The 15,738-nt window shown below is 47.2% G+C and overlaps 1 protein-coding gene across 2 annotated transcripts in view; it reads right to left on the bottom strand.

Moving 5' to 3' along the window:
- The window catches only part of ATP8A2 (ATPase phospholipid transporting 8A2), a 526,913-nt gene that overhangs the window by 203,436 nt on the left and 307,739 nt on the right, over positions 1 to 15,738 (bottom strand). For both annotated transcript variants that reach the window (XM_067713702.1, XM_067713701.1), the window contains exons 26-27: positions 6,074 to 6,257; positions 1,772 to 1,882 (exon numbers count right to left, since the gene is read on the bottom strand). In XM_067713702.1, coding sequence (XP_067569803.1) covers positions 1,772 to 1,882; positions 6,074 to 6,257 — 295 coding nt within the window. The remainder of the gene's footprint in view (positions 1 to 1,771; positions 1,883 to 6,073; positions 6,258 to 15,738) is intronic.

Genomic DNA, 15,738 nt, shown 5'->3' on the forward strand with positions numbered 1-15,738 from the left:
TTCCAAACAGCATTTTTCAGACAGACTGAAATTGTACTCATCACAGCCTCAGCCCCCTTGATTTTTTTTTTAAAAAAGGAAAAAGGCAAGATAGTAGGTGTAAATGACTAAGAAGGGCCCCCAAGGAAGCTCTGGAAAATTCAAGGGTTGGGGCTTCATGGAGAATGTCTTGATAAGAAGTCTAGACTATCTGTAATGTGCTGATTGTGAGGAAAACCAGATTATTGAGAAATCTTCTGAAGCCAGCACCTCCAGGAGATGAAAATGCCCGTGAAAGTTGGGCTGTTATGTGGGACGGGGACTCCAATGCTCGTCACTTCAGTCCACAGCACTAATTATCTACGACCCCAAGTGACATTCAGGAGTGACTCCTATCACAGACGCAAAAAATGCCATGGGGGGTGGCGGCAAACATCTTTAAGCGCCTAAAGCGAATTGTCAAAATGTGGACAGGAATAAGACAGACACTACAAAGTCCATTACGTGTAACATCGCAAAGTTCTTACTCGGAGTGGGTTGAGGTGAACACGGCAGCACGAGACGAGCAGACAAGGCAAGCGGGCTGCCCTTTGTGCAGATTAGAAAAATGCATCTCTTTTTCTAGGTGTTCCTGTGTTTCAGCCCTACTGACCACTTTGGCTGGGCAGGCTTGTGCAGTGCACAACCTGCGCAACTTGGGAAAATTACTCGGTAGGAGTTTAGTTAGAGAGTGAGTGACGTGAACCTCTAAGTCTGACCTGCATATTCAACTGGAAGAAACAGACAATTTGGTAAAGAAATGGTTAATCACAGTTCCATGAGCAAACCGCTTGTTCAATGATCTGAGTTGAGGATTTTAAGGGACCACATCAGAAAAAGTGGATATATGCCTCGCTTATTATTTCTGCCAAGAGTTGAGAAATCAGACACAAAATAACCCACAATGGAAGGAGATATTAGCACCACACACAATGACCATGGCTCTTCTACTGTCCCATAGAGTGACTGCCTGCTTCCTCTTTAGGAAACATGTCTGGAAATCTCTTAGTCATGACGGCCACGCCTTTATAGCAAAGCTATTCTTCAAAAGGAGGAACGAGGTGGCTGGTGGTGCCCCTGGGACCAAACATGAAATGCCTTTTCCACTTGTCCCTCGGCCCCATCTGCCCTGCTAGTCCCAGACAGCACGTTTATTTCACTTACAACGGAATCAGCATCTTGAAAAACAGGCTGACAACCCAGTGAGTTCACTGAGAGAGTTTTAATTACGTTCCTGGCTTCCTCCCACTCAATCCCACATCCTCCCTGCTGCAGTGGCAGCATCTAAACATCCCCGAAGCAATGAACAAAAGCTCAGGAAACCTGCAGATTCCATGAGACAGCCAGCCAGAAGCCCTTTCATTCAAGATAGAAACAGATGGGTTGCCTAGGAATGTCTCCGTGCCCACCAAGCAAGGAGCCGCCGGCTGCTGCCCAGGCTCTGGCCACCTCGGGGAGGAGGGTGTGAGTGACAGCAGGAGGGACACGCAGAAGAGGGCCTTCCCCTGTCCGTCTGTCCGCTGGGCAGAGGGAGGAGGGCGTGCAGTGTGGAGAAGGCATCCCGGGACTCCTGGCTTTTGATCCAGAGAACCTGGACCTGGAAGGTGTCCCCGGTTTCAAAGAGGCTGTGTGTGTCACAGGTCTCGATACATCAGGGGAGTATCTTTTTACTTATCCCTGAACAAAATCCTTCCTTGAAATGACCTAATTACCTAAAGGCTGTCCTCTTCAAGGAAGAAGCAGCCTTACTCACCTCGATGATGTAGAGGACCACGTTCTTGTAGAAACAGTACAGGATACACTTGGTCACCCGGTTGTAACTCCAGGCGCCGTGAACCAGCAGGAGCTTCTCCAAGTAGGAAAACTGAAAAAGGAAAGAAAAAGGGTCCAGGAGAGCCCATCACTTGGGAAGGAGAATCACAGAACGTCCTCTGGAGGAGGAGACTGACAGGGAGTGGAGGAAACCGGATTCTGCAGGTAACCCAAGAACATCATTCCCTCTAAAGGCAGAGCTTTCAGGCCAGGTGAGAATGACTAAAACCTCCTCTTAAATCTACGGAATTTTTCTTTTCCCCAAACGCACAGCTGGACTTCGAACGGCTATTCTTGTGAAAATCTATTTATGCAACTTCTTTTTCAGGATCTTAATTATTAAAAGAAGGTGGCCCATCAGCACTGGAAGAAAAGAGCGGTGGGAATCAGATGCTTCTGTTGAATCACAGGTTTTATGATGACAACAGGAACAAGGGACAGGGACACTCGTGCACCAGTATCCTTGGAAACAGAAGGGATGCACATACACGCGCTACCTGTCTCCGCTGTCAGCCTGCAGGTTAAAGACAGTGAGACTCACAGACGCAGACACACACTCTGCCCTCCACTTCTATACCCACGTCCTTCCCCTTTTTGTGGCCTCCGACAAGTACACGGCCCCTCTTGCTGGAGTGCGACGCAGTCATCCATCCGAACAAAACACCAACACGCAGCGGCTACTAAGTTCAGAGTGACGTAACAGCTTAGCTCTCACAGTCTGAAATATTCAGCAATATTCCAATAAAATACTTGAATCCTCCTTGTGGCAGGCGGTCACCACTCCAATCATATCTCCTCAGCCTCCCCTCCCCTTAGCCTGGCTTTGCTCTTTCTGTCCTCTTTCCCAAAGGTCCCCAAAAGTGTGAACAAGGGGCCGGAGGGAGGGAAATGGGTTGTTTCTCTGGGCTGTAGCCTGGGCGTACTCTGGCGTGTACGCACCGTCTGTGGGTGCAGCCCTGCTTAAATTCACAGTATATTCAATTGGCCTCGCCTGGTGCTGGATCCCTCCTTGGTTGCCTTGAACTAAAACCTTAACTCCTGTTCTGAGTCGTAGGGAAGTCCACAAACTCAAACTCTGTTTACTTTCCCAGGAGAGATAACCAGGTTGGAGTGAGAACATCCACGGATACTAGAAATCCTGGTGCTATTGTAAATTTCGTATTCGTTCCAGATAGCTTTTGAGATTATATTGAACTATCTGTAAAAAAGAAAGGCTTCCTGAAAATATAGTATCTTTTTAAAAATACTCTTTCAAGAGGAAGGCATGCAATAGTTTGCTTTAGCGCTAAGAAGAGGGGCTCAGTCCCACGTGAATCGCATCTCGGCGCGTTTCTGCAGATCAGGGAAGGCAGATGTCTCATCTACGTGCTGCTCGAAAAGCTGAATGAGACCCCAAAATGGGAGGAGTAGGTACATATGGAAAAATAAAACCCTCCATAAAGGCTCATCAAGGATTCCAGAGGGGAACGGGGAATCATAAAATAACTAGCGAAACAAATAAAAAGGAAGTTTGCATTTGACCTGGACCCCCTGGAGTTCAGCCTTCAATGGGTACAGAGAACATCTGCTGGAATCATCCCGAAGGTGCTGGCTTGGCGCTACAGTGACTTCTTTTCAGGAAAAAAAAAACACAAAAAACAGATCCTAAATCGAAATGCTATTTTCATGAGGTCTCTCAAAAAACATTAAGAAGGCAGGGGGCACGAATGACTCTCTCCCGAGGAGAGCAGGCAGCCGAGGGCTGGAGACCCAACACTACACGGGCGGCCCACGCACAGCAAAGCAGCAAGACGGGGGCCGGCCGTCCGTCCCAGGGCCGCTCCTGCGGACAGAAGCAGGGGCCGGTGGGGAAGAAATAGAAGCAGAGCTTTGCCGACTTCCTCATTTTCCCAAGGACAAGTCTTTGAGCTAACTTCTTCCCTTCTGGAACGACTCTCCAGGGCACGTTCTCGAAAACCCAATCAAAAATGCATTCGTCCACATGAAAATAAACAGACCCAGGGCAAGGCGTTAACTTCAACCGAAGACACTGATTGTTTTATTAACTTCAGCTAAAGGAATTCAGCAAACTGCGGCATTTCCTACCTAGTAATTAAGGCGGAGGAAGCAAACTGTCGGGTGGAGAGGGTGTAGGGCAAGGAGAACGCAGCCCCCGAATGACGGGATCTCTGCCTAAGCGTGAACGGGACGGCGGGCAGGAGGGATGGCGGCCATATGGGGCCCCCCGTCAGCTCCACCCGTCAGCTCCCCTCCTCTGGCTTGCGCTGGATGGGCAAGAAAACCCCTAACTAGAGTTACAAAGTCCTGCTCCCCTCTCCGCCCTCCCTTGATTTTGATTTGCCTTTAATTTTGACTGGCCTTTAATAATCTGAAAAGACCAATTGCTCCAGATCCCACATCCTATTAGTACAGTTTCAATAAAGCAAGTCATGGAATCTCCCTTCCCTAGACATTTGAAAGGAAAAGACAGACAAATATTTGCCTGGAGCTCCTAGGAAATCTCTAAAGATCCTGCCAGCCAGATGATGCTATAACTCAAGTATTTAATAATGCTGGGGTGCATAAAGTCTACAGTTGCTGACAGACTGCGGGAAGCATGAGTCCCACAGGCCTTGGAGCAGTTGACGCGGCAAAGTAACTGGGCAGGTGTGCGGGGCTGGTCCCCCAAGGTCACGTGCAGGTCCGCTGTTCTCTGACCCTGGGGCCTGAGACCCATGGCAGGTCACCTATGGTGAAGGAGCCCCAGTTTCCCCACCCGTAAAATCGGAATTCATTCTTCCTACCGACTTCAGCAATCATCTTGAGGATTTATTTGAAATCAACAAAGGAACAAGGCTGGGGCCTCCCTGGTGGCGCAGTGGCAGAGAGTCCGCCTGCCGATGCAGGGGACGCGGGTTCGTGCCCCGGTCCGGGAGGATCCCACGTGCCGCGGAGCGGCTGGGCCCGTGAGCCGTGGCCGCTGAGCCTGCGCGTCCGGAGCCTGTGCTCCGCAACGGGAGAGGCCACAACAGCGAGAGGCCCGCGTACCGCAAGAAAAAAAAAAAAAAAACCCCAAAGGAACAAGGCTGATTTCATGCACTTTTCGGAGCCATGAGGATCCTGCAGTTCTTCCCAGTGTTTGCACAACCACCAGCTGGGAGGGAGTTGGAGATGGGATCTAAGGCACAGCCCCGCTCCGGGAGGTGGAGCTCCCAAAGCCGCAGAGGACCAGCTTGACGCAAGCTCCTCCGTGTTTAAGATGCAGCCCCACAGCTCAGCTTGAAGGAGGAAAAAGCCATCATTACTGTGTCCACGTGGTTAGGTTAACACATTCTTCAAAAGACTGAACAGTGGAGAAATACGAGGGAACTATAGCCAACGAGCAGGCATTGAATCCCAGCACACTGTGACCCAGAGACAGGAGGAAACAGTCTGTGATCTCCACGATGTCTAGATTTTCCTGACGGTCGAGCAGCATCAACGGTCTAGATATGCACCCCAGGGGTCAGGAGGTTGGGTATATTTCCTTCACTTCTGGGTTGTGATTGTGGAGTGGACATTTCTTTCAGCCTCAGGCTGCCGGGACAGGAACTACTAAGGAGGTCAGGAGCCTCTGCTGAAACGTACGGTCCAGAGAGGAACGGGCTGGATGTGGCCGAACTGCCGGAGGCTATGGGCTGCTGACCGCAGGGGAACTGCCGCCCAAACCCAGGGCTCACGCTCCCGGCACTCCACCTGGCAGCAGTGGTCCTGGAGAGCCCTGGACACAGCCCCGGAGGGCAGCGGCAGTGAATCCCTGATTCCCCCTGACCTTAAATAGCTGCTGAGAGAGGGTTCCAGCACCTTCTGGAAGAGGAGAGATCAGGATAGGAATTGCAGAGAACGGATGCTACGAGCACAGCCATCCTTGGGCACGGGATGGCATTAGAAAAGGACATGCAGCAGCTGCAGAGTTGAGGGGAAGAGATTATTATTTATAAAATCAGTGAGACCCATCTGTCAGGAATGACATCTCACCTGGACGACAGAAGGCCCAGCCTGCCCCACAGCTGGAAAGGAAACCCAAACCGCAGGACAGGGCCTCGTAACTGCACAAGATCGAGGCAACAGAGAAACCCAAATACACTGGTGGTTTCTCCTCCACGCGGCTTCCAAAGGGGGGGCAGAGGTCTAGGGCTGCACTGAAGGTCAAGCGCCAGCCAGGCCTTCGTGCCCAGCGGACCCTGTCGACAAGGTGGGACGGCGGGTCGACCACACCACTGACCTGTGCGATGGCGTAATCCGAGTTGTTGGTGGCCTGCATGCCCTCGTTGCCACTGATGCCCACACCCACGTGGGCCGTCTGGATCATCCCGACGTCATTGGCACCGTCCCCGATGGCCAGGGTGATGGCCTTCACCCGCTTCTTCACCACATCCACTATCTCCGACTTCTGCAGAGGGGACACTCTGGAGGAGAAGAGAGAGGAGTTACGACACTACGCGTCTTTCCAGAGGAAACAGCTGTAATCTACATTTCACTGCATTAAAAGGGCAGTTACTGGACAATTTCCAAATTCAATACAGACGTTTTAGGCTCATGTGCAAAGAAGCTTTCAGAAAACAGTAGCTTGTGGCTTTCAAGTATTTGCCAACTTCACAGATGAAATACACAACTCAGACTAACTTAAAGCACAGCCCGTTGGTAATCGCGCCGCTCAGCGGGAGCCGTACGTGCAAACTCCTCCTGGGCACGTGTGCCCTCCCGAAGGACCAAGGCAGCTAAGCTGGTTACAGAGGTCTTAGGATGTGTCTTCCCGATAAATCAGAAAACTAGCACAGACCCCAGTTTGGCTTTGCCATCCGTCATACATAACCCGGGCTGGCAAGGGAATTTTCTATAAAACCTGCTTTCAGAGAAGGGAACGAAAATTGGCAGGGCTTGAGAAGTGCAGAAAGAGGACTGGTGTGAGAGGAAAGAAGACAGACTCCTCCATCCCTAGCCCAGAGATAGAGGCAGCGTTTGAAGGGCAGTCCCCAGGGCAGCAGGTCTATAAAAACTGAACTGCGCACAAGCATGGCCCCAAAGGAGAAGGTGAAGTAGCCAGTACCTAAGAGGGTTGTTTGCACAGCGAATCAACGAAGGTGGGCTATTTTCCATAAGCCCCCCCTGGGAGGAAGAGCCAATATAAATCTACGGGGTCCAAAGCACAGCAGCGTTAATTATGAGAAAGTGTTTGTTCAGACTATAAGACCAGATAATAAAACAACATGATAAAACCACTAGTACATCAGGACTGACCTATTCTACATTTTAAATTGGTAAGCTGATACTTGATCTGTGAAATTTACAGGTAAATCCCTAAATCACTCTGTCTCTCTCTCTCTCACACACACACACAGAGCAAAAGACCATTCTGAGCTTCCCGGAGACAGACCTCCGCACCTACGTGTGGACTGCGCTTACAAGCTAGAAGGGACCCTCAAAGACTCTCTCAGTAGCATCTTTCATGTGGCCTCCAACCTACAGGAATACCTGTTTCCAACAGAAAACTTCAATTTCACCAACCCTGGAAGGAAATGTGTTTGGTGAGACAGCAAGCTGAACTCGCAGACAGGTATTCTGGAAGCCTTTGCTCGTTACAAAGAAATGAGGACGAACAAGTTGGGAAAACAGAATCTAAGTGTTGAAAGGGCTGTAGGAGCCATGTCATGTGACCTACTCTCTCTTGTATCATTTTCACAGGTATTTTCAATGATGGGTTGGAATTTACTGCCTCCTTGGGGAAGTTGCAACCACTGAAAATTATTATTGCTTTTTTGTTGTTGATAAGCATAGTTAAAAGTCCTAATCGTGTCCTTCGGGTTAGAGCAGAACAAATGTAACTCTTCTTCCAGATACTAACAAGGCTGAAGTATGACGACACCCATCACCTCTTTCCTCCTAAAGCCCGGTTTCTGTTGGTTCAGTCGGGTCCTCCATCCGTCATTTAACAGGCAAGCTACAGACCTTAAAAAGAGCTTCCATGGAGGGTCTTCTAGACAGCTGAGAGCAGAACAGAACAGACCACCATCTCTCTGGTAGCAGATGACAGACCTACTTTAATGTAGCCTGAAAGGAAATTACTGGAAGCTTTCATTGTTTATCCCTGAGCTTCCAGTCGACTATGTGAAAGCAATTAAACAATGTTAACATACAGGCGTGTAAGCTCTGTCTGTTCCCTCCAAGTGCACGCAACTGCTACCTGGATCCAAGTAAATTTCTCATTGGCAGACGCAGCCGGTAATTCTCATTTGCTACACAAATGTGATTTCTCGTCCCGTTATTGAACTCGATAGAAGCAGAGATCAAATGTGGTACAGAGAAAACAGCAGAGGATTCAAATTTAAATGGCTGAGCATGACCTTCTCCTGGGCCCCCTACTAATGATTTAAACAGGGAAATAATTCTACAAGTTCTTGTCTTTCATCAGTGAAATGGGGAAAATGATAACCGCCCACCTCATGAGATGGTTGTGATGTATGTATGTGAAGCCATATGTTACCTAGCAGGTGTGAAACAAATGTCTCCTACCTCACCCAAAAATCTCAATTATCGGAAAAAATAAACGGACACACCTGAGAAGTGCACGCCATCTGACCCACGATTCCCAGACCATGTGTGTGCGCCCCTGGGGTACCGAAGGGGTAATTACCAATGTCCAAGGGAAGCACAGCATCTGTGGGGCGGTACAAAACACCAGCTGGAAAGAGCTCACAGTTTCAGCATTAGCTCACTCTACATCCCTCTTTATGATCTAGCTTTGCGAAGCTGAGTGTTCATGGCCGCTGGGATACAAAGCAAATGCCCCAGGAAAGGTCACTGTGGAACAGGAAGTGAGGAGGGCAGCACCCACGCTTAGGTCAAGGTTTGAGAAGCTGAACAGTGCCCTACAGGTGCCCCCCACCTTACCATCGGAAATGGTTATGGTCGCTTAAGGATGAAAGGAATTAAGTATCATCTCTTTGCATTGAGGTGCATTCTTGTTTCAAACGTCTGCTCAGTGGTTAGGACAGAATCCTTCTTCAACTGTTTGACTTTACCTACCCAAGAGTTAGAAACTGTTCCATTTTCGTCTGGCCTAGGGGCTTTACAAAGCAACGAGGAAGACACTAGGGACTCCGGGGATCTCTGCGTTCATCGTGCCTCTCCGTGATGACATCAGTCACTCTTCAAGGACAACTATTCACTCCTTGAAGCCTTGGGTTGGCCAAAAAGTTCATTCAGTTTTAAGTAAAAATAAAAGACAGTTTTCACTTTCACCAACTTTACTGAACAACGTATTCATTAACCGAATGAACTTTTTGGTCAACCCACTAGAACTGCACCTAACAGCGCCATCATTTCATCCTGATCTCTGCTTCCACAGAGACATCACAAGGGAGCGTGAACAGACTCTTCAACAGCACTGGACTGGACTGAGGCTGCAGCTCCTTGAGATTCTATGTGCCACCCAGGTGACCAAGCAAGGTGACCAGGTGTGGTCTGGAGAGAAGGGAGCCCAGGGGCAGACGCCCAGCCATGCGAATATGGTGTTTTGGGAGGTTGAAAGGCCGAGGTGGTGGACCAGGGAAGGTGCTGAGAAAATCCGGGTTGCAGCTGTCGCTTTTCTTTTTGGGGTTTTAGCAGTAAGCCAACCAACGTTGAGACAGTAGCAAGTCCAACAGGCTCACTGCGCTTGCCTCTCTGAGATCCGTATCTCAGGTAGGTCCAGGGAAGTCCTGATGGCTTAAAGTACAATCTATGCAAGTCCCAAAGCTGCCTTTTCCCAAAAAGCAAAAAGCAAAGAGAAACCCTGACTGGGGTAAATAAACCAAGTCATATCCCAGTGTTTTGGAAGCATGAGATTCTCATCCACAATTCATTACGCCCTCAGCTGTAACGTCTCGAGAAAACATAATTCTAACACACAAGAGGGGTTCAAAACAGATGTCAAACAGCTAATGTTTACAGAACTGAATAGGCTTCACTACGCTGAAGCCATAAGTAGTATTTTAGTAGACCAAGTTACCAGGAAGCAGTAACAGCTCTTTTTAAATCTTCATTTGTGACCTGGAATCACAAGTCACACTGAAGTAAGTAGTCCCAGCACAGAATACATTCAACCCGTCTAATAAGAATTCCAGACCATATCTGAGCCAAGCTAGGCGCTGGGTCACTTGTATAACCTATTTGGGTGCATTATGAATAAAGATATCAACTCAAAGGTCTTCAATCACCTGGAGAGGTATTCTACCCACTTTTTTAAGCTAACACAGCAGATTTTAACATACAAAACAAATTTTCCTTTTGATTTAAAAATATTCAGTATCCTGGAGTCCCTCATTTTATGATACATGTTCCTGAAATTTTAAAACTCACTTTTAAAAGTTATTTCAAATATAACCGTTAAGTAAAACCTTTGGTAACTACTTTTATAAGATTAGTGTCCGTGCACTAATTTATTTGATCTACAAAAGCCCTGGTCTCAGAGTGAGTTTTTCAATTCGGATTTGCAATATCACCAGAGTTTCTAAATTTTGATATTTGCAAAATCAAGCTTAACCAAATCCCTTCCCTTCTCAGAGCTCAGTTGCCCCATTTGTCAAAAAGGGGCTGGATCTCCATGACTGATTTGTAAACTGAGCTCAGATGAACCAGGGGTGTTACAAGGCTCTCCACCCAGGGGCACCCAAGGGAACTTCGACCAGGACCACAACACTGACCAGTCAACCAGACGCACTACACACGTCCACTAACTCGACTTCCAAACTTCTTTATTCCACGTGGACAGTCCTCATGACTGAAATGGACATCTGAAGACCACTGCCCGAGATCACTGAGTCTCAGTATTTAAGGGACCATCAGAACCACCTAGAAAGCTTGTAAAAGTACACATTCAGATTTGGGAAGTCTGGGGTGGGACCCAGGAATGTGCACTTTGACAAGTTCCTGGTGACCCAGATGCTGCTGTCCGTAGACCACACTGAAGCAGCCCGCGCCGTTTCGGACAGGATAGCAAGTTCTCTCTCGCTCAGCGTTTTAATTAGCTAAGTTTATATTTCCATAGCACAAGAGTCATGTAAAATTTTCAGAGAATAACAAAATTAATTAGCAGAAACAGTGAATTTCATCCTCTTTTATTTCAAGCTTGACATATGTAGGTAGTTCTTTGCTTTTAAACCCCATCTAAGTACAAATTTGGGTTGGAATTTCCTTTAAAATAGCTTCCTGTCCGAGTGCCTCACATATGTGGGTGAGAGGGAAAAATACTAACCAAAATAAGGTATACAAGACTTCCTAGGTTTTTTTTTTTTAATGATGCAGAAGCCAACATATATGATTTCATTTGTGAAAGTTTCTGTTTTTCCATTAAAGATACTATCCCATGAAAGAGATTTTCTTTGATTAAAAAACCACTGATGGGCTTCCCTGGTGGTGCAGTGGTTGAGAGTCCGCCTGCCGATGCAGGGGACACAGGTTCGTGCCCTGGTCCAGGAAGATCCCACATGCCGCGGAGCGGCTGGGCCCGTGAGCCATGGCCGCTGAGCCTGCGCGTCTGGAGCCTGTGCTCTGCAACGGGAGAGGCCACAACAGTGAGAGGCCCATGTACGGCAAAAAAAAAAAACCACTGAAAAAAGCATTACACCTAATTTCTTATAAGCAGTCGGTTATCCTGAATGTTTTAAAAATTGTAGCACCTTAAAAATTTCATATAGTTTAAAAAATTTAATATCATATAGAGTTTGTAATATACAAACACCTAACATATGAGTCTAAAATCTAAAAATAACTGCACGATCATATACCTGTTTAATAAATGTTTCCATGGCTGCCTTACTAACGTCCCTCTGACCCCTGTGTTCTTTCTCTAGATATATCTGGTGCACTTACGTAGGGCCAGTGGTCCAGGCTTCATGGACAGTTACCCTCTTCTGGAATGTCCTACATCTGTGCTCCGACCCAAAATGTGTAAGGCCGTCACACTTAACCACATGTCCCAGTTTGCAGTGCATTTCACCATAGCCTGAAGCTCCAAAAAGCAGCTTGGGATGGGCCCCGGAGCCCAGCAGCAAAGGCGGGAGGGACTCAGGGCAGACAGGTAGCAGGAGGACGGGGGCGTGTCTGGTGGAACCCAATTGGAGCCTGTGGGCTGGCTTATTTGTGGGCACAAAGAAGTGAAATTTAAACTCAATCACTCAAGGGTTCTAGAGGAGACTGAAGTGCTCCCTCAACATAAAAACTTACAAGTAGGGCTTCCCTGATGGCGCAGTGGTTGAGAGTCCGCCTGCCGATGCAGGGGACATGGGTTCGTGCCCCGGTCCGGGAAGATCCCACATGCCGCAGAGCGGCTGGGCCCGTGAGCCATGGCCGCTGAGCCTGCGCGTCCGGAGCCTGTGCTCCGCAACGGGAGAAGCCACAACAGTGAGAGGCCCGCGTACCGCAAAACCAAAACGAAAACAAAAAAAAAACAACAAAACTTACAAGTAGAGAGGGGCTGTATTCTATTGGGTTGGGTTAACATCTTACAGAAAAACCTGAACGAACTTTTTGACCAACCCAATCCATGAGGAAGCCATGAGAGATGGTACCTTGGAGAGACGCAACAGCTCAACGAGCACTCCAGGGTTTTTTCCAAAGAATACAGTGCCTGACCAAGAGGCAGCCTCACAAGTGGGGGCTAGTGCAGAACACACTCTAAAAAGCAGGATGGAAACGTGCAGAGGAAAATGCCGTCCACGAGCTGAAGGCTTTGAGAAAGTGGCACCCCACCCGAGGGGTCTTTCGGGGATGAGGGTTTCTAGCCATGGCGGCTTCAGCAGTAAAGGGTTCTGTCCTACCCCAGCATTTCCTCTGAAGATTAAGACCCTCCAATCATTTGGCGTTTCTCTCGATCCTTAAAATTTCAAGACCGCATCTGGAATCGAGTGAAATAATGCCATCCGCAGCAACCTGGATACACCTAGAGATGATCATGTTAAGTGAAGGAAATCAGACAAAGAAAGACAAATGTCGTATGATGTCACTTATATGTGGAATCTTAAAAAAAATGATACAAATGAACTTCTGTGCAAAACAGAAACGGACTCACACACTTAGAAAACAAACTTATGGTTACCAAAGGGGGAAGGTAGGGGGGAGGGATAAAGGAGGAGTTTGGTATTAACATATACACACTAATATAATCAACAAGGACATACTGTAGAGCACAGGGAACTCTGCTCAATACTCTGTAATAACCTAAATGGGAAAAGAATCTGAAAAAGAATAGATATATGTATGTGAATCACTTTGCTGTACACCTGAAACTAACAGAATATCGTAAATCAACTCTACTCCAATATAAAAGTTAAAAACAAACTTCAAAACCACATCTGATTGGTAATATAAAAGGTGGGGTTTCCTACAAAATGCCGTAGGACTAAGTTACCATTCTTTCTCTAACCTCACTGGCTGCCTCATAAAAGAGCCGAAAGGATGACAGACCACATGGGGGGGCCACCAATGCTTTAAGGACTGATCCCCAAATCTTCTAACAGGTGTATTTATTTCTATGAACTCTGTATTTTCAGTATCATTGGCCACATCCATTCTGTGGGATGTGTTTGTTCGTCTCTTAGATTTACCTTGCCTTCCTTCACATCCTGCCCGTCCCTCACCCCCGCCTCACTGCCAATCCACGATTCATACGGTGGGCTTTCAATCAACGGGAACTAACTACCACAATCATGATTCTAAGACTAATTACATCTCTAACCGTAACTATGAACAAGAGGAAAAAACTACAGTTCTACTCACACAAAAATATGTTAACTTCCACGTAAGTAACAGACCTAGAAACATGGTGAATGAAAGCATTCCCAAAATGACCAGATGCCTCTATAAGATCTAAACTTACCACCCTCAGAAGCAGATAAAAACACCCCACTTTTCCTGTGGTCTCGGAATGGACACTGTTTGCAAACTTCCTGACCAAACAAGCAAATGGTCTTGATTCTGTTTTCTACTAACATCCTTGGAAACATTATAGGCTTATTACAGGCTTTTTGTGACAGCTCTTAATGACATATGGCTGGCAACGCTCTCTGGCATTGGGCTCTCCTGGGAAAGGCCAGCACGTAAACCTGCTCTCTTTCCCCGGCCTCTCTCAATCACGATGCTTTGACTATTATAAGCCAACAGCGAGTCCCTGAGTATCATCTTGCATAAGCACTTTGAAGGCGTAGCAGACACGGGCTCACCCAGTCTTTACAGATGGTCTTGGGGATGCCGGGTGGCACAAATCCTCCAAAGTCTTGCTATTTAAGCGCCTCACCGTGTATTTGCTCTTTGCACAAGGATTTAAGTCTGAAATCACACTCTATTGCAATCTCGAATACCTCAGTACCTTTGCCCTGTTAATAACTATTCAACTCAGTGGTTAGTAGAGTAAGCACTGAACTTGCTGATTGAATAAAATGATGGCCTGTATCTCATTATTGGTGATGAATATCTGCATGAAATAACTACGAACGCTGATGTGATTCAGTTAACCCTAGGAAATACACGCCAACACGCCACTGGATTTGCTGAGAAATGAATCTAAGGGCCCAGATATACCAATGGCATTACTTATTTTGGTACGGCTGAAATGTACAAGTTCTGATAACATTTCCGGTATTTTGCCAGTTTCAGCCATAGGGCGGCCTCCCTTTGATCACACTGAAGGTTGAGTGCATACTGCGGGCGCGATAGGACGATTCTGACTGCGCCGGGTGGGGCAGGACGCAGGCAGATGCCCTGCCATCTTGCTTTATATCCTGGTGGAGCAATTCTGTGGTCATTTTAGGAATTTAATACATATATGTGGGCATACATTAAATTCAAACTGCAGAAGGCTTAAAGTATCCATGGCGTCCTGTAAGTGCAAAGATGATTTTCAACATGGTCTAAGTATTCATTTTTCAAAAATATTAAGGGTAAATGATTCCACACTCCAGAAAAGACTCTTTAGGTATAACTCAACTTTCAAAAGCAGCAGTTGAGTTCATCTTCAAGCTCTATCAAAAAGGGGGAGGAGAAGAAAGGGGGAAGGGGACAAGGGGAAGGAGAAGGGAGGGGGAAGAAGGGTGGAAGCAAAAGAGATCCTGAGAGACTTTTAAAAAATACCGTTTATATAAATTTGCCACTATAACAATATATTAACCTTTACTACTACTAATATCCTCGTTGTTTAAAAGGTTCATTTACCTCATTCAATGTTTAATAGTTAAGAATCACATAAAGTTTGAAGGGGTCCCTGATATCTCAGGGCGGTACACACACATGCACTGCACAAAACACAGTCCTGATTCTCCTCCGTCTGGACCTTGAAAAACAAACTCGCTCGTGCAATTTCACTAGGCTGAATCCCCCAGCGTTTAAGGATGAAGAATTTTAAGACCAGATCTTCTAGTCATCTGAAGTCATCCTAATACAGCCTCTACAATCTTGATTCCAAACTCTAAAAATTTCCTCAACAAACAGGAATTTCTAAGGGAAGGATGCTACCAACTGAGATGAAGCAATCTATTTATCACTGACCTCAATGACTACCTGCCGGGTGACGGCCCCCCCCAAGCCCCATCCTCCCCAGCCTCAGGGGTGCAGACCATGTAACGCTGCGAGTCGAGAGGGAACTTGATCCTCCTTATTAAGTGAACAAAAACCCTTATAACCTGATCCTGCGCCACGGCCGTAAACGCTGCCGGGGCAGCTCAGGCTTTCAGAGGGCTCTCGGTAAAGGGAGGACACCTCGTCTGCTGAAGATCAGCTTACTCTGCAATTGAGAATGGGCCCCCTTTGAAATCAGGATACCCTGCTTGGGGGTTCAGAATTTATCATCCGTCCTTGCGTCCGTGACAACTTTATCATGTGTCTGGGAAACAGAGCAATTCAAGGGGCGCTCAGACA

The sequence above is a fragment of the Pseudorca crassidens genome, chromosome 18 (assembly GCF_039906515.1).
Source record: "Pseudorca crassidens isolate mPseCra1 chromosome 18, mPseCra1.hap1, whole genome shotgun sequence".
NCBI classification, from domain to species: Eukaryota; Metazoa; Chordata; class Mammalia; order Artiodactyla; family Delphinidae; genus Pseudorca; species Pseudorca crassidens.